The sequence below is a fragment of the Nycticebus coucang genome, chromosome 17, assembly GCF_027406575.1.
Source record: "Nycticebus coucang isolate mNycCou1 chromosome 17, mNycCou1.pri, whole genome shotgun sequence".
Classification (NCBI taxonomy): domain Eukaryota; kingdom Metazoa; phylum Chordata; class Mammalia; order Primates; family Lorisidae; genus Nycticebus; species Nycticebus coucang.
Window position 1 is genome coordinate 27,661,482 of NC_069796.1, and position 25,578 is coordinate 27,687,059.

At 37.9% G+C, this 25,578-nt stretch overlaps 1 protein-coding gene across 4 annotated transcripts in view; it reads left to right on the top strand.

Moving 5' to 3' along the window:
- Positions 1-6,602: 6,602 nt before the first annotated feature.
- The window catches only part of ADAMTS19 (ADAM metallopeptidase with thrombospondin type 1 motif 19), a 226,270-nt gene continuing 207,294 nt past the window's right edge, over positions 6,603-25,578 (top strand). For 3 of the 4 annotated variants that reach the window (XM_053567390.1, XM_053567391.1, XM_053567393.1), the window contains exons 1-2: positions 6,603-6,793; positions 7,411-8,066. In XM_053567390.1, the coding sequence (XP_053423365.1) occupies positions 6,703-6,793; positions 7,411-8,066 (747 nt within the window). In that variant the 5' untranslated portion in view covers positions 6,603-6,702. The remainder of the gene's footprint in view (positions 6,794-7,410; positions 8,067-25,578) is intronic. The other variant, XM_053567392.1, reaches the window with a different exon arrangement.

A 25,578-nucleotide genomic window follows, 5' to 3' on the forward strand; every position in this document is an offset into this window, starting at 1 on the left:
TTACATTGTTGCTATATTTTAAAATGTTATTATTCCTTTAAATACAAAGGACTTTGTTCTAGTAGGCAATTAAGTTACTTGGAAACAGATGGATTATTCTAAGACTTACTTTTAATTCTTTTTGCGATCAGCACACATGAACCATAATTATAAGGCTAAGATAATCCCACTACTAAGCAGATGTTTTTCTAAAAACACTGTCTAATGGCCCTTGTATTATGTTATCCTTCTGCTCTAGCAGTGGGAACACATCGCAATTAAAGGTATTGTTTAGTTTAATGTTTTCTCTGTCCCCATATCCCAGGCTGTGGGTATTTTCTCCATATGCATATACAAATCAGAACACAGGCAATTACTTCAAAGTTCTTCCAGAAAATACCCAGAATTCCCTCTATCTCTCTCTGTGGCAGTGTTAAAATTATGTCCACAATTTTCTGATATTATTCCCATAAAATGGTGAAATTTAATTCTTTTCCCCTAGAGGCTGAATTGAATTTAGTGAAACACATCTAGCAAACAGAATGTGGCAGAAGGGATGGTATTACAAAAATACTGTGGCTTACATGTTGGGTGCATGCTCTTGTCCCCCTTGGATCTCTGCTCTGGAGGAAGCCAGCATCTTGAGGCCCCATTATCATCAGTTACAACATCCTGTAGCTAGCTCTGACCTTAAACCAGAACTATCCCAGCAAGTCCTTTTTGGTTTCCTAACATTAAGGGATTGTGCAAGATGATAAATGTTTGTTGTTTTAAGATGCTAAATTTTGGAGTATTTTGTCATGTAAAAATAGAAAACTAATACATATGCATATCACTTGAAGTAGGTGTCACTGTAACTGGTGAACTGGGCAGCAGGCATTGAGAAGGGTTTTAGTGAAAGCCTAAAGTGCACTGAAAAAGCTCTACTTTAGGTTTTTGAAATAAATCTAGACTCAAAAATTTGCAAATACAATGCAGATATTCCCCTTGTGTCCTAAACCTTTTTTCCACCAACAATAATATTTTATATACATATAATCATAATACATTTATCTAATGTCTAACTAGGAAATAGACATTGGTGTAATATTAAGTAAACTACAGGCCTTACTTAAATTTTCACCAATTTGTATGTGGGTGTGTGTATTTCCATAAAATTTTAGTACATATAGATTTGTGTAACCACATGTGATTCCTTTGTGCCTCCCCATTTCCTCATTTAAAAACAAAAACATGTCTACAGAAGTTATCTCATGTCTGTCCCACCCCAGTATCCTGGGTGTATGGAAGGTGAGTAAAGAGTTCCTTTAATTTCACAGGTCTACAGAGGGGAAATGCCTGAATTCAAGGAGCAGTTCTTAAATATCTGCACTACAACCTTCATACATACCTGAAAGTGATTTAGATGAGAAGATTCTGAACTTTAAACTGATATGTTAATAAGGTTGAGCCTTTTGAGGGCCTTGGGAGAGAATTAGTATATTTTGCATGTGGAAGGAATATAAATATGAGAGGTCTTCAAAAATTTCATGGAGAATGACTATAATAAAAAAATGCATGTATTTCAAAATTTTTGTATCAAAATAAACTTATACTAACTCATTATATCCTGTCTGAAGAGGATCTACTTTGAGGCACTAAGAAAGATAAGATGTCAGTTTGAAAAAAGCCCATGTCAGGGCAACATGCTTTCTGCTAAAATTGAATCAAGAAAAAATATCAAATTTATTGTGAAGCTTGAGTAGAAGAATGATGAAATCATTGATGCTTTATAAAAAAGTTTATGGACACAATGCCTAAGAGAAATCCTCAGTATACAAATGAATAACTTGGTTGAAGAGGTGATGAAACAATGTTGAAGATGAAGCCCAGAAAAGCAGACTATCCACATTAATTTGTGAGGAAAAAATTCTTCTTTGTGCCCTCATTGGAGAAGACTGATCATTAATAGGAGAAATAATAGGCAGTACTTAACCCTATAAATATCTCAACTGGTTTGGCTTACACAATTCTGACCCAAAAAAAAAAAAAAAATTAAAGTTGAGCAAATTTTCCACCCAGTAGGTGTGAAAACCCTTGCACCCAGCTGCAGATAAAAGCAGAGCCTTCAACAAAATTTTAAACAAGTAGGATCAAGCTCCTGAAGCATCTCTTTAAAGAATTGTAACAGGAGATAGAACATTACTTTACCAGTACCATCCTGAAGACAAAGCACAATCAAAGCAATGGCTACCAAGCTGTGAAAGTGATTCTGTCAAAATAAAAGCAGACCTGCTCAAGAGCAGAGGTCATGGCGACAGCTTTTTGAGATGCTGAAGGCATTTTACATGTTGACTTTCTAGAGGGCAAAAGACCAATATTTTGAGAAGTTAGCCAAACTTTAGCAGAAAAATGTCTGGAAAAATTTATCCACAAAGTCCTTCTTCATCATGACAATTCTCCTCATTGGACAAGGACAGTTTTGAGTAAGTTTTGATGGAAAATCATTAGGCATTGACTTTACAACCATGATGTGGCTCGTTTTGTTTCTTACTCTTTAAAGGGCACCCATTTTATTTCTTCAATTAATAAGGTAAAAAAGACTACATTGGCATCATTAAATTCTGAGGATCCTAAGTTCTGTAGGGATGGAATGAATGGCTGTTATAATCACAATTTTTGTAAACCTGATGGGGCTTATCTTGAGAAATAAAGTTTATATATTTTATATCTATCCTTTAGTTCTACTTTTAAAGGAACTTTTTAAAAGTCCCCTTGCAACTTATGGCCAATGGCAGACAGTTTTTAAAATATTCCCACAAATTCCTTGATATTTCTCCACTAAGTGGGATGAACTTAGTGACTTCTTTGTACGAAGAGAATATGGTAGAATGATGGTATGTTACTTTCAAGATTAAGACTACCTTATCAAAAGCCTTCTATCTAGGGTGGTCTCTCTCTTGCAACATTTGCTCTGGGAGAACAGTTGCAGTGAGTAGCCCTGTGGAAAGGTCTGTGTAGCAAGGTGCTCAGCTTTCTGCCTACAGCCATGTGAGTTTGCAAACAGAACTCCCTCCACTTAAGTCTTCTTCTGAAACTGTCAGGTTGGCCAAATGTCTGACTGCTATCTTGTGAGAGATCCTGATTTGAAACTACCCAGCTGGTCCACTCTGAAATGCTTACTCTCAGAAGCTATGGGATGATAAATATTTGTTGCTTTAAAGTGCTAAGATTGTTATGCAGCCATAGATAACTAATACACTCTCTGTGCAGCTCCTACCTCTCTGATACTCTCTCCTATTGATTCAAGTCACTTTGCTTTGTCTTCTCAACTTAGCTAGTGCTCTGTTTGGATTTCCCCTCCCTGAGCTGAGGCCGGAAGCTGCCTCCAGGTAGTCAACTAAGGAAATTGTAGTAATTACCTCATTGCATCTTTTATAGTTCAAAATTTGAGGGTGTCAGTTGTCCAAGATCCGAACACCATTGTTTTACATGTTTTTTTCCTCCCTCTGATATTCCATCATGGCCAGAACCAGCTTAAGACTTGATCTTGATTTAGATGTGAGTTCTACTGGGAGTTGGTAACTTCATGCAACTCAGTGAAAAGGTTCTTTGTATTTTCTCAAGGTATTAAGAATCTTTGGAATCAGGAGAGGATTAAAAATTAGCTTTAGGTTGTGGCAGGCCCAGTGCCAATGAATAAAGAGAATAAAGAAGGGCTGAAGGCATCGAAATCAACTTTCCACATAGAGAAGCCGGGGTTATAAAATGTAACACCTGAACACCTTGTGTATAAGAACAGTTGGTTCCATTTACTCTGATGCTTTGTCATTTACTTGTTCCCCTTTGGTCCTTGCTCTGAGAACACAAAAGCCAGGCTTGGTTGACACTAGCTACCATCTGGTGACATATGTAGTGACCTGTCTTACCAACATATTTTTCCCAGCTGCTCTTTCCTTTCCTCTAAGGTTGGTAATGCACACACATGCCACAGTCCCGACTTTCTTCTCTCTCTCACTACACACAATTTAATCAGTTCCAAATCAGTGTAGGCCTTTTTGTCACATACATACACACTCAAATTCACTTTAATTGATGCTCTTCCTTGCATATCCACATCTCCCCTAGTTAGAGCACAAAAAATTCCTCACAGATCATTTCCCTCTTAGGCTTATTCTCTTGGCAGGCCAGATAAATCAGGCTTATTGTGGGGGATCACCAGCAGAGCTATCGTTGTAGCTTCAGATCCACAAATTAGAATTGGAATAAAACATCATGAATAAATGAGTTTCCATCACATTTTAAAGAAATGTGGAGAATTTCCTAAGGATTTCTGCACCTATTCAGTGTAAATCATTGAACTAGTCAGGATACATAAAAAGATATGTAAAAGAAATCACTTAATGTTTCCAAAAATTTGATAGTCTAATAGGAAAAATAAGGACATATCCTTACAACCAAATGATTTGTAAAAACCATTGAAAATATAGGAATGAATTATAACAATATTTCAAACAGGAGAAAGAGCAGAGCTATCTGGGAATTAGACAAACCTTTTTGTAACAATTAATACAAATTTTTATCACAAGGTATTGGTAGGGATTGTGTATTAGTAGGAGAAAAAGGATAGGAAATTACATTGGCAATCTGTGCTTTTGAATATATTTAACTTAATCCCTACAGCTCATTTAGTTTTAAGAATTCAGAAATGTGTTCTAATAAATGCATACAATTTAATATACATTCTCTAGAGTTAAACTCTTACTTTTTGTTGTTATTGAGATATGTATGTGAAACACATTTAAGACTCATAATTAGCTTTCAATCTGAATAGCTTGCTACCCTTTTGAAAAATAAACTGCCTCTGACTTTTTGCCTAGTTTTAAGTTGAGACAGAGTCGCATAAAAAGATGCCTGTAGGTTTCTAAGAAACCCAGGTATTTATTGAGCATCTGGAAACTCACACCTTAATTACTCCAGTTTTAGAGACATTACAAACAAGATTTGCAGACAGAACACTCTTGATAAATTTACCTACAGTGTCTTTGTGTTTGTTTTTAAACTCTGGACGACTGGAAGAAAGTATTCTGAGACTCTGGGAGCCTATTCAAACAATGACTTTCCTTTGAAATAGGATAGTCCACCTCCCTTAAAGGCATAGTAGTCACCTTTGACACAGGAACCGAAGGTAGAGGGGAAAAAAGGATGTGGGAAATCAACTTTAGTGCTGGTGTTTTTTTTTTTTTTTTTTTAATACAACTGATTTGAACTAACTTTTATTTCTAGGGGTCTGGCCTAGTCCAGAGAATGCAAGTGGCGGTTGAGATCAATCATCCTTTAGTTTGATGAGAAAGGCTCATGTGAGTGAGAAAGAGGTCTGGAAGGGTGCATAGGTATCATGAAGAGAGCTGCAACAAAGCAATAAGAATATTAGGGGATGAATTGTCCCAAAGAGGATAAAAATAAAAAGAATGAAAATTTACAAAAGGCAAAATAATTTCACCTACTCTGAGATGTTTAGAAACACAATATTTAATGTTGATATCCTTAATCTTACTGGCATTGGGAGAGAGTGTGTTTGGATGAGACAGAGAGAGAGTGACAGACAGACACAGACACTGATAGTATTGATGAATGGGGAGCCTGAAAGAGAAGGGAGGATAAAGGGCTTTGGAATGGAAGGGTGTCTACTGTCTGGGAACCTTTGACGCACACTCCTTGACGAATTACATTATCTCCAGGCTTAGAGAATCCCGAGAGACAAATATGAGATGACAAATCAAAGGCCTTCAGTAAGGAAGTCTGCAGCTTGGTTCCCAGGTCTGTACTTTTCACTTTGTGTGATGTGCGGTTGAGGGGAAACCGGACCAAGCGCGAAGCAGGAGGGAGGGGGTGGAAGGAGGAGGGGCTTCTACCTGCACACACCTCCGCGGCGGGGGAGGGGCGGGCAGGATGTAAATCAGGCCCTTCACCCTGGCCAATCAGTAGTCAGGTAAGGAAATTTGGGTCCCCACCCTATCCCGACCGCGCCTTTGAGCACGTGTGTGGTGTTCTGGGACCTTTGTCCCGCAACGTCACGCTTGGCGGGCACCCCTTGGTCCCTTTTTCTTGTAGGATGTGATTAATTCTCTTCTGCTCCGCACCTCATCACAGGTCGCGTCCCCCACCCCCCCCACCCCTCTGCCACCTCCTGCGCATTCTCTCCGGCGCCCTAGCGGGTTAGAGCCTTCAGCATTGCGACCCGTGAAGTGTGCGGAGCTTGGCACAAGTTGCTGCGACTGTGACAAGCAGCCTCCGCCAGCTCCGCGAGGGTGCAGGCGGCGAGCCTTCACCACGGAACTCCTGCCTGCGTCCAGCAGTCCTCCGCCGGTCCCGAGGCAGCACCGCCCGCTCTGCACCTCCCGGCTCTCGGTCTGTCCTGTGGGGCTCCGGCTCCAGACCGCTCGGCCTCGGAAACTCCTGCAACGTCCAGAATACAGAAAATAGGCTCATCACCTAATTCGCCAGGGAGCCAGAGCGCTGCGGGGCCGTGGCGCTGCCTTCCCCGCTCCTCCCCCACCCCACCCCGCCCGTGCTCCCGGAGTCACCCAGCCTACCTCCCCCTCGGCACTCCCCCGCCCCCGGCAGACAAAGGGCCTGGGCAAACTCGCCGCCCGGCCTCCCGGCGCTCCGGGGAGCGGCTGCCCCGTAGTGGATCGCGCAGGAGGCGCGTGGGGCCCGAAGCCGCCGCCGCGGGAGCGCAGTATGGGGAAGAGCCGCTGGATGCGCCTGACTCCCGTCTGCTGCTGTTGCCTCCTTTACCAGCTGGGGTTCTTGTCGAATGGGATCGTTTCAGGTAAGTTTTTCAGTGACTTTCCAGCTTCCTTTCCAACTTCCCCAAGGAGACGGCGAGAGCATGGGTAGGCAGGGCTGGTGCAACCTGTGCGTTTCGAGCCGGGATCAGTGGCCAGCAAGAAAAATGGGCAGGCGGGGTGCGAATGAGGGGGTCGAGCCCCGAAGCGAAGCACATTTCTCTTCGGCTCATTTTAATTTATCTGTGAAACGATGCGGAGTTTCCTTCTATTTAGAGTAGTAATATTTGCAAAGGTACGTTTAGGCACCTAGGGGAAAATCAGGAAGTTCGCAAATTAATAGCAATGCTTTTCTCTGCCGTATACTTGAGAAATCACTTAAATGTGTTAAGACTCTGCACCGGTTTTCTTTAAAACAACTAATTGCAGCCACCAAACTTTGGCTCTCTCTTTCCTCCCCAGTATAATCATACTTTTACTTTGAAAATGCTGGGGTCTGTAATCTGATCACAAGGCTTGGGGCTTGCAGAGCTAGACGGGTGGTCTCCATTGCTTGCACGCGAGCGCCCTGTGTCTTCACCGACTGTGAGTCTGGAAAGGCGTGTGCTAGTGGAACCGCTGCTCTTTCAGCTCCGCACTTCTCTGTCTGCCCCGCCAGCAGGGCTGCAGCTCGCCCCCGACCTCGAGGAATGGGAAGTCGTGTTTCCTGCACTCTGGCGCCGGGAGCCGGTGGACTCGGCCGGCGGCAGCGGGGGCAGCGCGGACCCGGGCTGGGTGCGCGGCGCGGAGGGCGGCGGAGGCTCCCGGGCGCAGGCGGCCGGCAGCTCACGCGAGGTGCGCTCGGTGGCCCAGGCGCCTCTGGAGGAACCCGCGCAGGGCCAGTCCGGGTCCCGGCTCTGGCCCCCGCTGCCGCCGGGGGGTGAAGAGGACGAGGAGCTCGAGTCGCAGGAGCTGCCGCGAGGATCCGGCGGGGCTGCCGCCCTGTCCCCGGGCGCCCCGGCCTCGTGGCAGCCGCTGCCTCCCCCCCAGCCGCCCCCATCCCCGCCCCCGGCCCAGCCGGCGGAGCCGGACGGCGACGAGGTGTTATTGCGGATCCCGGCCTTCTCCCGGGACTTGTACCTGCTGCTCCGGAGGGACGGCCGCTTCCTGGCGCCGCGCTTCGCAGTGGAACAGCGGCCAAGTCCTGGCCCCCGGCCCACGGGGGCAGCGTCCACCCTGCGCCCTCCGGCGCCGCCCGACGCAGGCTGCTTCTACACCGGAGCTGTGCTGCGGCACCCCGGCTCGCTGGCCTCCTTCAGCACCTGTGGCGGTGGCCTGGTAAGCGCCTTTCTTCCCTAGCTCTCCTCCTCCTGCTCTGGTCTCCCCGGTCTCCATCTTCCCCTGCGGCTCCTCTCCGCGCCCCGCGGAGCAGCCTCATTTGCATGCACCTCCTCCGGTCGCAGCGCGCTCCTTCTGAGTTTAGACGGCACCCCCAGGTGTCTCCACCGTTCGCCTCCAGTGGAACGTCTCCAGGGCAGACAGTGAATCGCAAGTCTAAGTGCACGGATAAATGGCTTTTTCCTTCCAGATGGTCAAAAGTGACTTTGGAAACTATTTGAAACTCTGCCTCCTTGAAACTTCTTCCTGATGGTTCAACCTCTTCCTATACTCTAGGGTTTTCTAAAATAAGACCACCACTTGGTGTCTTGTAGGGGATTGAAACGCAGCCAGGCTGCTCAGTGCTGAGGCTCCCTGAACTTTGCCCCAAACCCACCCCAATTCCTCCTTTATTTATTTATTATCTTACAGTTTTTTTCATGTCCTATTCCAAAGCTGTCCGAACACTTCTCAAGGAAATTACATTCTGACAGTTGTTCAGAATTTAAACCTCTTAACAGCCTCAGCGGAAACTTGCTCAGTGTTCTTGAGAAAGGCCTTGGAGGGGCTGTGAGCTGAGATTGGTGAGATGCTGGGAGCTGTTGACCAAGGGATGACCTTAGAACACAATCAGCATTCCAAGGTTATGGCTCTCTGATTGGACATTTTCTTTCTAAGATTTACATTTTATTTGACAGTTTCTTTACTTCTCTCCCCACCTCATGGGGGAAGGTGGGGAGGGTGGAGAGCCTTGTGACTAGACAGTAAAAGCCATTTGGTCCATCAGTGTAGGTGATGGTTTGATTTTTCTCCCATTGTCACCTCTCATATGTTGTCCTTCGCTTTGTGTGTGTGTGGTCAAGACACATAACATCGAATTTACCCTTCTCACCGTTTTTAGATGGACAGGTCAGTAGCATTCAGTACACTCACTTTGTTGTACACCAGTCACCACCTTGGCTTTTATTACTGTTTTAAGGCAAACTCACAAAATATTGAAAATGTCCTGTGATTTGTGTCCTCGTTTTTCCGTCCATAGAGAGCCAATCACAAAATCCAGAAGGACTTTGTATGGAAGCAACGTGCTCATTGGAGCTAAGTCCAACAGCAGCAAATACCACTACCATGGAAGCTACCCCAAACCATGAAATTAAAAAAAATGGTTAAAAATCCAAACAAAATAAAACTTGAAATTGCTCATGCCTCCTCAGTGCTCCCATATTCAAATGATGTAAGTTGCTGGAAAGGGCTCATAGTGATAAATACTTAACTATAGACATTTTTAGGCCCGAGGGAAAATATTGGCGTGGGAAATTACGTGAAAATTTTATAAAAAATGTTTTCTGCAGAACACATTTCACTGGGGAAAACATTTTGTGGGGATTTCATTGTCCACTAGCTTTTGGCTGGGGGTTAAATAATTGCATATAGAAAGTTCCTGGTGTGGTAGGACCAATAGGGGATAAAGCATTTCACTGTGTTGAAATGTGGGCTTTTGGTCAGATTTTCCAAATGAGCTATGCCTTCCCTCCATACTTAAGGAAGCAAAGTTAGAATTATAAGAAGGTTTTTCATAGACTGAATAGGAGTTTAACATCCCCGTTACCCCCCTCTCCATTTATCACGTTAGACTTTTACTCACTTTTCCTATTAGCTACATGTGTATATGTTCTGAACTGGGAAGTCTTTGTTATTGAGGAAAACCGAAGTTGCCAGTAATGCAGTATAGCAGTGAAACTTTCAATAAAAAAGTTAAAGCAAATGGCCAAAAAGGGTGGGTTTGTTACTCCAGCCTCTACCATGCCAGACCTTTCCCCTCATGAGTTGGTGGGATTAGGAGAGAGAAAGTTGTTATCTGAATTTTGTGGATGGCTTATTCCCTGATGGTTAATTAGTCCCTTGTCTGTAGTCTTCCATGGCTGGAAATAAAATGAGAAAAATAGATAATTTAAAAATTGGATGACAGAATTTAAAATTCTAATGGATATTTAATAATATCCAGACTGTTCAGCTTTGAGGGGCTCCCAGATTAAGGAGAAAGATATCATATATAAGTAGAATGACTCAAGTAAACATGAGGCAGTGACAAATCAACATGATTGATCATCAATACGATTGAAATGTTATGCCCCAGGTAAAATCCACGAGGAGAATGGGGCAAGCTTTCCCAAAGTGGATTTTAAAGCTTGGTGAAGCTTTCTTCAGGTAGAAAAGGCCTGACAAGTGTTGTTGGTAGAGGAAAGACACCTAATAGAAGTATGAAAATAAAAGAAAAACATAGAAAAAAAGTAAAAACAAAAGAAAAATAAGTAAAGGGAAAGAAAGAAAAACCAACTCCTGTGACTAGACCAGAAGATGCAATGAGGGGAACTGATCCCAACATGTCTGCAGAAGTCAGACCTCAGAACTCTTGCCTGCTACCGTAGAGGGAGCTTTGTCTGTCTAGAATATTCATAGAACACATTCTTATTCCTCTGTATCTCTAGAAGTCTGTGATCCTGTAAATCTAATGTGAAGAATCATGATATCCTTATGTAGAGAGGGTGAATTATTTATAAAACCGTCTGCCTTGAGTTTGCACCATTTCTTCTCAGTAAAAGCTTTCTATTGTCGGTTGCGTAGAAAAGAATATGCGGTCTGACAATTAAGTTCATGACTTGTCCTAGAAAGTACCTCATCACTGAATACCAGTAGGGTCACCTGCAAAGAACTCCCCTTGGGAAGCTATGCACCAACATCAGTGCCTAGTTCCCCCTTCAAAGCAATATTGAAACTTTTTCTGGAATGGCCATCAGAGCTGTTGAGTAGGAGGTCCGGCAATTTAATTTGTGAACCCATCCTGGAAAAAGTGCTGCATCCCTCATTGCTGAATATCACTTTGACCACCTTTGAGGTATTTCCCTTGGGAAGCTATGGACTAATACCAGGGCCTAGTCCACCCTTCACAGCACTCGAAGATGACAGTCGTCTTATTCAGCAATGAAGTACGTAGCACTTTTTCTAGGATGAGTTCACAAAGTTAATTGTCTGACCTCATAGATGACTAACTGTATCTTCCCTTTCCTTCTTTCAGTAAGCAGTGTTTTCTACTGTTGCCTGAGCTCCTCAACAACTTTTGGACTAACCTTTCTGGATCTCATTTTCCTGTTTGTTAAATCCACCAATTATAATTGTATGTCTATTAATTGATCTTTGATGAGCTCTTATTATTTCGGTTTCCCGTGATTAGTCTAGTATTAAATAATAATCTTATTTAGGCCATATATTTGATACAATAGACACAAATATAATAATACTAATCATTCAATCATTCAAACATATATTGAATAATTTCTATGTGCTTTTTCTTGTATACAATTATGCCAAACAGTGTAATTGCAACTTACAACAGATAGGTGAGCCAAGAAACCAAAAAAGATGAACTGACACCCAGCAACATCACATTTTGAAGGAAATTACCACATAAAAGAGTCTCAAAGCCCAGTTAATTAATGCATGGAGCAACAGATATTAATAGAGTAAATAGAACACTTTAACAGAACTACTCAGAAGAATAATAGCGGATATGTATTCCTGGAGAAAGCAAATTAAAAAAATAGGTACAATCTGCTATCTAAAAAAATGATTAGGTACAATAGAATTTTAAATATATGATCATTACAATAAAAAACTCAATAGATTAGTAGGTAAATTTGTGAACTAGAAGATTAAACCCGGAAATTATCCCAGAAGGCAGGACAAATGAATACAAAATATGAAAGAACAGTAGTGAGCCAGGACTCATAGGTCTTGATCCAAAATTTCTCTAATAGGAGTTATTCCTTTTTTAATTGATTCAAAGATAGAATTTTGAAAATGCATGCAATTATATCCTACATCCGCTGAGCTGCTGCTCTAAGGCCAGGTACTTAGTACTTTGAGTGTGGATCAGAGAAATGGCCTTCCAGGTGAGCCTCCCTCAACATACACCAAAATCAATTTTCAATACAAATTTTGTATTTGGAATTAAAATTTAAGACAAACACAAGTCAGTTTATATATGGAATCCTGGATTTAAAATGTTTTCATCTCTTTTACAGTTGTCTCATTTGAAATAAAACGAGCGATCTTTTAAAGCAATTTATCTTATTTTTTCAAAGTTCTCATAGAAACAAAGATAGGTTCTTCACTCATATATGTCTAGATTAATATTTGGAATTTGATTAATTGTATAATTACAAAATGTTCTGCCTACAGGTAAGCAAACACATATGGCTGAATATTGGTAAACATGCAGGTTAACCAGTGGGAATAATTGTGGCCAGGTCTGACATAAGGGCATTTCTATTAGCAATGACCATTTCACGTGGTGCATGCCTCATTGATATTTTTTTCCAGATGATGTGTAGAGTGTTAAGTAAATGATTCAAGTTGAACTAGTTTGTGTAAACAAGGTTGGTTAGGTGGAGGTTAAGACACCTCCTTTTTTGGTATCAGAATCCAATTGCCAAGGATAAATACAAACCTTCAGATTGAAGAACCAAACATCAACTCAACATGGCCTAAGTAAAGAGAAACCCAAATTTAGATATATTGTGGCAATATATCAGAAATTTAAAGAGAAAGAGAAAGCCTACAAATGTAATAGAGGAGAGATTATCTACAACAGCATGAGACTCAGATTGACCTTAGAGGATCCATTCAGTAATACTGGATGCCAGAGGATCAGGTAGCCTCAGAGTGCCTCGAAAGAAGAGTCGTTTTGAAACCTGTGTTATATACTCAGCCAAAATGCCATTCAAATCTGAGGTGAAAATAAAATCATTGACAAAATGATAAACACTCAAACTTTACCATAAACAGTTTCCAAAAAGGTTTGCAGTCAAGTCTTCCTCTAACACCCACTCCTCATTTATTACTCAGAGTTCTCTCCCGGAGGTTACCAGGTTTACCTGTTTCTGTGGTAGCGTTGTATGATCCGAAGGTAGCTGATGCATAAACAAATACATGTACACAAGTTTATATCTTTATTTATTTATTTTTATTAAACCATAGCTGTGTACATTAGTATGATCGTGGGGCACCATACACTTGGTTCATAGATCGTTTGACACATTTTCATCACATTAGTTAACATAGCTTTTGTAGCATTTTCTTAGTTATTTTGCTAAGACCTTTACATTCCACATTTACTAGGATTCACATATACCCTTGTAAGATGCACCGCAGGTGTAATCCCATTATATCTTTTTTTAAACTCGTTGTTCACACACACGCGAGATTATCACATATGAGTGCATGAAGAAGACACTTTCTTTTCTAATAGTTCTATTTTATCTGATTGCAACTATGTGCCATAATCTGTTTATTCAATTTGGTGTTAATGGACATTAGATTGAATCCAGTATTTTCTTATTATGAACAGTGCTTAAAATAGAACTCTGTAGATAGGCTGTTTTTTATGTGCAATGTATGTCTGCATCAAAGGGAATGAATGGTGGTAATTTGGGGAGATAGTGCCTTATTAGATCCCATGGATATTGTACAATTTATATTCTCAGGCCAAGAGAGTGTAAGAGTCTGTTTTTCCCTTCTCCCGTTACTAGTATGGGTATTCTTTTTTAAAGTTGTGATTTTTTACTGTGGGAGACCAAAGTGGATGGATCGTGTGAGCTCACAGGTTCAAGATCAGCCTGAGCAAAAGTGAGAGGCCATCTCTAAAAATAGCTGGGAGTTGTGGCATGCGCCTGTAGTCCCAACTACTTGGGAGGCTGAGGCAAGAGGATCATTTGAGCCCAAGAGTTTGAGGTTGCGGTGAGCTATGAAGCCACAGCACTCCACCAAGGGCAACAAAGTGAGACTCTGTCTTGGAAAAAAAAAAAAAGTTTTGATTTTTGTGAAATGGAATAAGTAAAAAATGTTGTCTCAATGGAGTTTTAATTCGCATTTTTGAATTTTTGCTGGTGAAGTTGATGCCTTTTATACTTTTATTTTCATTTCCTATAGATTATCTATTCATATCTTTTACTCATTTTTCTACTAGATTTTGGGTTTTTACATTTCTAATTCTAGACCTATTTATATATTAGTATTCTTAAAGGACAAATGTTAATTACAAAATAATACATTTTGTATTATGAGTAAAGAAGGTTTTAAAAGATATAAGTTTATATCTTATCATCCAGTGATAAAGTTAGCTTTTCAGCATTCATGCCAAAAAAAGACAAAAAAACAAGCCTTTTCATTTTTTCAAAGCTATTCATAAGCTAGGAAAAACAAATTTTCTCAAATATTTTTGGTTCATAAGATTGGCACAGATTATACAGATTGAGAATATCCAATGGATGTTGGGAACACTTCCGTTTATACACTGTAGGAAAGTAAATTGGGAGAGTCTTTTGTATGGTAGCTATTAAAACGTTAAATGTACTTTCTCTTTTTTTCAGCAATTCTTCTTGTGATTAGTATTAGAGAGATAGCAATATACATACAAAAGATTTATGTAAATGCCTTTCACTGAAGCATTCAGAAAGCTCTAAGTAATCATCATTATGGAGTAGTTACATTTATATATTATGAGGAAGTCCTGGAGAACAAAAAGATACAAGAAATAGTTTCCTGCTTTGAGGTATTTATGTTACCTTGAAGAACCTGCTTGTCTCAACTTACTATCTTCCCAGCATTTATCACAGTTCTTTGATTTATTAAGTGCTCAGTGTCTCCCTACTAATGAAATAACTGATCCTCAAGTGAACATCTCTGGAAGTCATTCTGTGGCTTTCCAGTTCAATATTTAGAATGGCCTGGATAATACAGCAACATGTGGAAGATGTTTCTGAATTTAAAGTGGAGCCATAGATACTCCAGTCTTATTTAAGGAAGCCACATAATGAATTCTGGTAAACAGAGCCATCATGCTGATGGAATAAGCTACTTTGCACATTAAAAGTTAATAAACTATTTAATCACATATTAATCTATATCTTAGTTTCTTGAGAAAGTTCAGGCATGAACCAATTTTGTGAGCAGACATTTTATTTAGTAAGTTTATATTTATTTATCTGAGGTGTACTAACTGAATCATGAATATATCATACTTTTCAAATAACAATTCTTTATAGGAGTCTGACAATATTTCTTATGCAGCACTAAAGTAGAGTATGTTTTTTATTGAGTTCATGTACAATTGAGTGTTTCTGTTTAATTGCAATTACATTTTTACTCCAGATGGTTTGAGGTCTTTGTATTTGCAAAATAAAGAATAACCAGGGGAATTTCATATTTTGATAGATGGAATGTATACTAGGGAAGTAATCCTGCCATGTTTTGGGACAAAGGGAGAACCAGTAGTCCCTCTTGAATTATGATTTGAGGGTTTTCCAAAAGGAAGTTTTAAGATTCCCTGAGCCAAGTGAGAGCTGTAATTTGATGGAGAGTGCATTTAGGGTGCAACTAGAGTAAGCACATCATCGTGTCCCCATCTCCTCGTCACTTTGTTGCCAAGCCCTAGACTGAGAGAAGTGAGAAAATGGGAGCTCAGCCATGCAATGCTACCCAGATATTTTTACAGAATTATTTCATGGCAGTATTGGGAAGGGCCTTGGGGAGTAGATAGTTTAGTACTTTTCCAATGAGAAAAATTTGATTTCATTTCACAATTCACGTGAATATATCTTTAATAAATTATTAACTATTTAGACCTTAACTTAGATGATCAGGAGATGGCGCTAACGAGGCCAGGCCTATTTTAGTATTATTACGTACTTAAGCTTTCCTGTTACTTTCCATTTTGAAAAATGAGATCTAAGCATACCTTTTTCCTTCTTAAGCACATTCAATGGATAAACATAAGGATATTTTGCCCTCAGTTTATTTTTAGTCCTCTGGCCTCCACCTGGCTTCACCTAAACTAAGACCACTTCTATAGAACGCCTGCACCATCAGCCCTATAACCATGCTGCTTGAAGTTCTGTTTCTTTAGGAGTGGTGTGTAGACACCAATATCAATATCATGGCCCTGGGCAGGGAGAGTGATTCGTTAAGGTAGAGGTGATTGGATAGTCCCCATTAAAAATCAAAATCCCAGACTGAGCCTCAAGTCTAAGGTAATTCTTATGAAAGCTAACATTTGAGGCAGCCAATTTAGTAGCATTAAAAGTGACAAAGCTGAAGGTCCTTAATTAAATTTGCATCCACCAAACCTTACCTTCTAACATCCTCCCAAGAACCCACTCAGATGTCACTGAGACAGAAAGGATTTTATGGATTTCAAATTTTTAATCAACAGTCAATCAATGTGAAGTAGTTGGAAGATAATATAATGGAACATAAATTCCAGTATGAATGTTTTCCTACTCGTTAGATGAAAATGTGTACAAAAGGTGAAATCTTCCCATTTTAGAATCTAGGAGTATTAAATAGAGCTAAATTATTTTACGCAATCATCAACACTTTTATTGATAATATAATAGGAGGACAATTACTCCAACTGTTTCACAACAGTTATTGTAAAAAATTTACAGAAATGAAGAAACTTACCTTCATATTGAAGGGGACCTACCATACTGCCAAGTTCAGATGTGGATAAAGAAAGATTCCAGCACAATGTTGTGTGATATTAGAAATTGGTGATGAAGATGTAAATTCTTTGTGAGAAGTGGCTACAGTGGTATCCTAGTGCAGCATGGTTAGGTTAAGAGGACCTAGGTAATGCATAAGAATTAAATGGTATGTTATTTCAAATGGTAGAAATATAATGGCAGGTTTTAACTACTCATTCACATTCCAAGTATTTGGATAGCAGGTGTCCTGCAAAATTCCTTAGCGTTAACGGTAAAAAATATTAGCACACTAAGAGCAGTGGACAGATGGGTAATTATATCAGCCAATCAGGTTAGTGCATTTGGTCTATCTCTATTATAATTTGGGTTTAAATGTATGGAGCAGCTACTGAAAGGTGATAAATACATTTAATTTGTAAAATCATTATATTACTGGCAAATCTTATGGTTTGCCAAATTTATAGATAGGCACTTTAGTTGGTGACAGAGGAACTTATGTATTAATATAATTAACATTTCTAGAGTCTTTGTGTTGACTCTGGTTATAACCCTACAGAACTTTAAAATGGTGACATCGTTATATATAAATATAATTTACACAGTGTGAAGTTTCAGTAATTCGTTGTGGGACTGTGCTTTTGCAAATTTAATTATTTAGTGCCACATTCTGTGTACTAACATAGATAATTTCTCTATGTTAGCTTCAATTAAAATTTTGTCAGTTTAACATAGGTGTTCTATTTAGGATTGCTTTGAAAAGTATTGAAAGGATACCTTAAGACAAAAGTTTCTACATAAAAATTTTTCCAAGTGAAGTTTAATTATTTCTCATTAGTAAGATACAACCATGGATATATCAGGCTGATTTTTCTAGTGTAAATCATTATTTAAAATGTAGCAAATTATAAAAGATATGGTGAATACTTTTTTGTAGCATCTTTTTTTGAAGTATGATTGACATACTGTAAAATTTACCCATTTGAAGAGTACATTTCAGCAATTTTTAGTACATATGCAGAATTATGCAACCATCACCACAATTTAGTTTTAGAACTATTCCATCAACTCAAAAGAGTCCCGCATACCCATTTGCAGTCACTTTCCTAACCCCAGGCAACCATTAATCTACTTTCTGTCTCTGTAGATTTGCCTTTCATATAAACGCAAGCGTACAGAATTTGGTCTTTTGTGTCTATTTTCTTTTATTTAGCATTTATTTTAGAGGTTTGTCCATGTTGTGGCATGTATTAGGAATTTGTTCTTTGTTCTTGAATAGTATTCCATTGTCTGGATATACCACATTTTGTCCATTCATCCATTGGTTAAGGGACATTTGGACTGTTTCTACTTTGGGGGTATTATATGCTACTATTGACATTTGTATACAAGTCTTTATGTAGAGATGTATTTTCATTTCTCTTTGGTAGATACCTAGGATTGCAATTACTAGCTCAATTTTATATTTAATATTGTCAGTTTCAGAAACTGACAAACCTTTTTTGACATTACCTTACCATTTTACATTCCCACTGGCAGTGTTTGAGGGTTCCAGTTTCCTTATATCCTTATAATGCTTGTTATTGTCTCCATTTACTTATAATTATTTTTGTGAATGTGAAGTGGTACCTCCCTGTGATTTTAATTTCTGTTTCCCTAGGGTCTAATGATATTGAGCATTTTTTCATTTGCTGGTTCACAGCCATTAATACAGCCATCATACTCAAGTCTTTTGTCCACTTTTTAGTTAGCTTTTTCCTAGTGTGTAACTTTAACAGTTTTCATGTGCTCTGCATGTAAATCCTTCATCAGACATGTGGTTTGCTAATGCTTTCTTTCAGTTCACTTTCTTAATGGGGTCTTTAAAGACTATTTTTAAAATTTTTGATGAAATTAAGTTTATCTTTTGTTTTTCCTTTTATCAAACATGTTTTTGATGCTGTATCTAAGAACTCCATGTCCAACCTAGCGTCTCAAGGACTTTCTCCTTTGTTTTATTCCATAGTGTCCCTAATTTTAGTTTTTATGTTTAAGTCTACGATTAATTAGTTTTTGTGTATGGTATGAGGTAAGAGTCTAAATTTACCTCTCTGCACATACACATCCAATTGTCATTTGTTGAAACGACCATACTTTTCTCATTAAATGCCATAGCACTTTTATTAAAAGTAAATTGATCATAAATGTGAGAGTTTATTTTTGAAATGGTTATATGCTTGTTTTGATCTATATGTTTATCTTTATGTTGATACCATAGTGTATTGACATAGTTTTACAATATTTTTTGAATTTGGGAAATTTAAGTCCTTTAAATTTTATTTTATTTTATCGAAATTGTTTGGTTATTCTGGATTTTTTTTATATTTCTACATAAATTTTAGGATAACACCTATGAAAGCAAATCACTGTCATTTGCGAAGTGAACATTCATGAAAGTCTAGTTGCAACTGTTGTCCTGGAAAATCTTGGCTATGTCAGTAAAAGGGAATGCTGTCTGAGCAGTTGTATCTAATTTGTTGATTTTGAATAAATAATGTATGATATATACAGAGAAAAGCTTCTAGTTTTTCTTTTTGTAAATGTGATTGACTTTCTCCTGTTTCAGTTTACTGTAGGTCAGGATCAAACCAAATTTTCATTCCCATAAGTCTTATGTAGACTGAGCTTTAAGGGATAAAATGATACTCAAGAATTCTATTAGGAAAGATGCTTTGGTGTGGTCAGGGGAAAACAGAAAAGGCATATAAATATCACTGAACAGTCAGGTTCAACTCTTAGCTGGTAAAATGGGAATTTAAAGAAATCGATTTTATTACTAATTTAATTTCCACGATCGTTTATTTTGCGCTTGCGGTTTCTATAGTTTCTTTTTGTCAGTCCTCAAGAGTTTACATAATTTGTGTGAATTGACACAACTTTCCTGTGAAGGACGTAGAATCATAAAGGGGGTTAGTGGGTGGAAAGATAAGAGGAAAAGTAAACCCACTGATGAGTATTTAGAGTATGTTTTAAGTTTAACCCTATTTCCATTTGAAATACTTTGGAATAACACACTAATGTGTCCTTGGGGATAGCCTAACACCACACATTAATATGGTTTAAAAAGTCTCCAAAGCATTTGCCTATAGTTAGCTCAGTTGTAGTATTTTAGTAAGTGTTCTAATAACTTGGCTGCTCTTGGCTTTGGCTGTGGAGTCTCCACAAGTACCCAGTGTCCAATTTTTGAGTCCTTGGTCACATGGTTTTATGTGTTCATGTTCTTAACCTATTAATAAGTCACTGTAGGCTTGTAAGGGAATACATCAGACTCTATATTGGACCTGCATAATCAACTGCATATTTAATCCTTCTCTCATTTCTTTCCATTACCTCCAGAAGATGCACATTCAGTCCTGTGTTCAAAGCTCGTGTGCCCTTCTGTTCTCGTTATTCTGATAGACGTCAATAAATTAGCCTTGGAGAGTTACAAAATATGATATAAATGAAAGACAAAAAAGTATGTAGGACCACCACTAAAATACAAATGGTTACAGCAATGATTACAACATAGATTTTAAACTGTATTTATAAATTCTTTGGAATATAGTATGGCTACACACTTTTTAGAAAACAAGTGACCTTTAACAAATGCTTTTGAGTGAGCCTAGTTTTTTTTTATTTTCTTAACAAAATTAAATTTTAAGAGACTTATAGAAGGTTGCTGTGTAAAGGCGATCTATTGCAATGATAATTTTGGAAATGAAATAACTTCTAATTTAGCATTACTTCCTTAACACAAATCTGGTTTGGACATACCTATTTTACCTTTTAATAATTTGGCATTCTCTTATCTTACATAGTAATGTTTTGAAAGTGTAAGTAAAAATTACATATATGAAAAAAACAAAGATAGGTTTCTGTGTCATGGCAGAGGTCAATAGTAAAGGACAAGAAACATATTTATAAGGAATGAGAAAAATGCCAGGTTCTTTCTCTAATCATACCTGCAAAGACAGGTGGCAAGTGACAAATCGCTACGTTTTTCTTTATCAGATCAAAAAAGAAAATCAGCAAATGGAGATGCTGCTGTGTTTCTTTGTACCGATTTTAAAAAACAAAAGCCTGAAATATAATAGACAGTATTTATTGAACATCACTATACGCCGTACTCATAGTGTGGTAAGCTACGGCTAATTTTCACAGAAACTCACTAAGATGCATGCATGTGCTGTCACTCAATTTAATAGGTACGTATGCTGAAGATCCAGGGGATTGAATAAGTCACCCAAGTCGGACAGCTGGTCAGGCCTGGAAGTGAAAGTCAAATCCAGATGCGTGTGTGTGCACACTTCTGTGTGTATGTTGTGTGTAAGATAAAAAAGATAAAGCTAATTTGTCCCTTCTGTTTTATTTATCAGACTTATATAACACATTTGCATCATTTCAGTTTTTTGATCCAGGATATGATGTGGGAAATGACATAGAATAGATATAAAAGTAGAAATAGTAGGTAAGTTTTGTTTTACACATAGTAGTAGGTGGGAACTTCTTCAAATTAATCTGTTTGTTTCTCAGATAGCCATGATCCGCGGGGCTAAATATCCCACAATAGCAATGAGAAAAATAAAGACCAATGGGGTTCTATAATAATAACTTGCCAAAGGACACCTGGGTTCCATGCGAGGGAGCGTACACTGAATTTGGTCTCTTAGGGCCCCATCCTTTTCCTTTCCTCTTAAGGTTTCATCTGGTTAAGTTAATTGTGTGAAATTGTCAATATATAAATATTTGACCTATAATAAAAAGCAATTTCATATGCTATAAACTAAAAACAAAGAAAAACACTACCAATTAGGAAAACCACATCTTACTTACAAGTAGCTAAAACTGAATATATTTTTTTGAATTTCATTACTAAGTTTGAAAAGGAAAAAGACGGAGTCATGAATGTTTGAATGTGAAAGGCCGGAGCAAACAAGTTAACTTTCAGAGTGCTCTTGGCAACTTTAAATTAGAGCACGGGCTCAGAAGTCAGACCGTGTGGGTTTGAATTCAAGCTCCCAAAGTGATCCCTGTGTCACCTTACTAAGACAATTAACTTAACCTCCCAGGGCCTCAGTTTCTTCACTGTTAGGAACCAGTAAGATACTTTTGGTTTCCTTGAGAGTGCTATAAATGGATTTGTTAAATAAAATGAAGATGAGAAGTAGAAAATATTTTGGCCCATGCATTTAATAATTTTCTAGACCTTTCAAAATGCTACCTATTAGCTATTTTTGAAATTAACTAAATGGATATAGAATATTAAAGTTGGTGAACATAAATAATAATGTACTTGTGCACAATTTGTACATTAATTTGTTTAAACAGATCTAAGTGAAAACGTATGAATGTAATTACTTCCTGCATTCCAGAAAATGTCTGTTGGTTGAATGAGCCGTTGAATGAAATTTTCTTAATACCATTTTTCTCCCAAAATTCCTTTCAAATTTAAGTGCTAAAATGCTACCCAAGAACTGCTTTCTAAAAGGACCCCCCCACCCCACCATTTTCACTACAGATAGGTGATACTAGTGACTTTGCATGGTCAAGTGATCGAAATACCTATAAATTGCACACCCACAGAGGTGATGGTTTGATTTGCTTGTTTCCCTATAGCCTTTAATTTCCTATATAGCCTTCAAAAATTTCAGAAGAATGGTAGGAAAGGGAAATGAGAAGAGAATATGCCTTCGTAGGCTGCTAGGGGCTGTGCTGAGTACCTGACAAGGGAAGAATCAATTTGCAACGTTATGATGACAGGCAAATAAAATTCTCTAATTCCTAATTACCTCTAGCAATCAAATCAAATCAAATATACCAAATAAAAAATGGAAATAAATGATTTCCTGTTTGTGAAATTTGGAATAACTACTGGCTAAGGAAAGTTGACGTTTAGGTAGGTAATGGAATGACAGTCCCTAACTCTTCAAATATTTTCTGGCACATACGTGCCATTTCATCCCAGGTTCCTGAGAGAATGTACAGAGTAAACACCAAACTTTTCTTGGTTATCTTGTATAAACATATCTTTTATAACCACCTGTTGAATTTCTACGTACAGAGGACACTTAGGTTGTTTTCCATTTTATTTTGAATTATGAGAAACAATTTGGACTGCCAGTTTTGTACCTTTCGCTTATATGCTTGTATAAATATTTCTTTTTGGTGAAACTGCTGAGCCATTGAAGATGCACGTTTTTGGTTTAAGATAGTACAAAATTGACCCTCAGAGTATTTCTACCAATTATTCTGTCCCTGGCACTGTTTTAGAGAAGCAAATTAATTCTCTCATTTTAAGTTTTATTTCCAAATAGACAACAGTCAATGGCATTGTTACCGTTTCCATTGTAATGTCCTTAGTTAGTGGTCAAGTTAGACCTATGTTCATGTCTTCAGCTATTAGTCTTTCTGAAGTCTTCGGCTGAGTTCCTTATCAAGTAATCTGGAATTCTTCTACTCCATTGACCTTCTACATCAGAATTACTTATATTTTAATATATTCCTTGGTTATATATAGTGAATATTTTCTTTCCATTTGCCAGATTTGTTTATGAAAAAATTTTTAAGGCAGTTTTGCATTTTAGCGTGGTCACATTGGATGACAATGTCCAGGGTTTGTTGCATCTTGTTTCTCTAACAAGGCCTTCTCTTCTCCAGAGTGATCATCAAATTCGTTTACTCTTCTCTCTTAATACTTTTGTATTGCTGAGTTTCAATGAAAAGCAGCTTATGAATGATGCATAGAATTTGTTCCTATGTACATTAAAAATTTCACAATACTGTGCATTTTTTGCGACATGTGTATGTGTAAATACATAAAAATACAAGGAATCAGTTGAAATGGATAATAATGATTAGTCTTGAAGATAAGTGAAAGGATCTAGGATTAAGAATTATAGTTAAAGAGATCGTTAAATTTACTAATAATTTTTGAAAAATATTTGAAAGTGCTTGTGTATTGCTTTTATAATTAAAGATTTTTCTGTTTATTTATTATGAAAACAATATAATCACATATTAAGAAATTATAAAAAAAAAGAGTGAGTTATTAACATTTTCACTACTTACAACCCACTTCAAATTTTGCTATACTAGTAGTCTGTCTATGATTGCATTGAGTTCTTTTTAAAGTTCAAATTAGGGGCGGTGCCTGTGCCTCAAAGGGGTAGGGCGCCGGCCCCATATACCGGAGGTGATGGGTTCAAACCTGGCTCTGGCCAAAAACTGCAAAAACAAACAAACAAAAAAAAAAAACAAAAAAAAAGTTCAAATTAGGCCAAGCGTGTGGGCTCATGCCTGTAATCCCAACACTTTGAGAAGCTGAGACCAGAAGTTTAAGTTCAGCTCGAACAACATAGCAAGACTCCATCTCCATAAAAAACAAGCACAGACACACAAAAGGCTGCTTCCTAGCTACTCAGAGGCAGAGGCAGGAGGATTGCTTGAGCCCAGGCATTCAAGCCTGCAATGACCGATGTTTGCACTACTGCACTCCAGCCTGGGTGACACAGTGAGACCTTGTCTCAAAAAAAGAAAAAGGTCAAATTGAAGCATATAGACAACTTTTATTATTTTTTGCATGATATATTGCATGAATTTCACAGTATTGCCACATAAATTCAGAAAAGTCAGATTAAAACCATGTATGTGCTCTTCCTGAATAGGTCATAATTTAGTTTAGCATTTCCCTAATGGTGGACTTTGAGATGGTTTCTGTTTGTTTATAATTTTGAAAAGTGAATATTCTTCTGTATTGTTGCTGCTTTGTCGTGCTTCTTTAAGAACTTTCCTATTCCAGATTGATAATCAGACCTGTTCTATATATGTTTGGAAAAAAATTTATATTGTTGAATTTAATGAATCAAAGCAAGGAGGTCTCATTTTGAATATACCCTGGAATAAATGACCAGCACTGCAATTGCTGAGTCCAAATGTGTAAGTAACATGATTCTACAAGGATTTCCCGGAGGGCACTGATTTAATGAGTCCACCAGTGAAGTTTGAAAGGACCAAGTTTACTTAATTTTCATCAGCTACATATTGCAATTTTATATGCTTTTTAAAATTGCTATTTGAAACAGTGAAATTGTGACTGGTTGTTTGAATTTATATTATTATAATTGTGCCAAAATGATCATGATTTCAAATCTATTTATCTACTTTTTTTGTACATATCATTTACTCATTCAGCTGCTAGGGTCTTCTGATTGCCTCTTTATACAGTGTATTACACAAAATCATATTTACACCAAATTTTTTCTAAACCTATTTTGTATTTTTAATCCAACTTCACCTGTTAATTCATTTTTTAGAATATTGAATAACTTTTTTCTTTTAAGATGCTCTAAGGTTAGTTGTTTTAAGGAACTTTATCATCATTCAGGATGAGAATATTTAGGTAGAATTCTAAATTCTATTTAAATAAAGATTGAACGTGAATCAGGTGAGGGCTTTCTAGGAAACGCTGTGATTCTGCCTTTGACTCTGCCTGTTCAATAATCTTAGATATGAAAATTAATATGATTGTAATTCAGTTTGCCAAACTAAAACTAATCTGTGAGTAATTATTAATTCCTTGGATGATGAAATCAGATCCAGAAATATTTTTAACATGTTGGCTTCATGTAAGAATATAAAACTTGTGAGAACAAAAAAAAATGTTCTAAAATTAGTTTAAAATAAAGTCATGGGTAGAAGTAAAATGGCTTAATGCTTACTCTATTTCAACCAAGATGGAAGAGAGAGGTGACAATTACCCAAGAATTCTCTATTTCACAAGACTCATACCCTACTTACTCTTCCGTTTGTCCTTGGTAGATTGCTCTCAAATATTTTATTTTTCCTAGCATTTTAGTTTCTTTTCAAACAGCATTGATTTTATCCATTAATATTAAAGTTATAAAATCCATATGTAT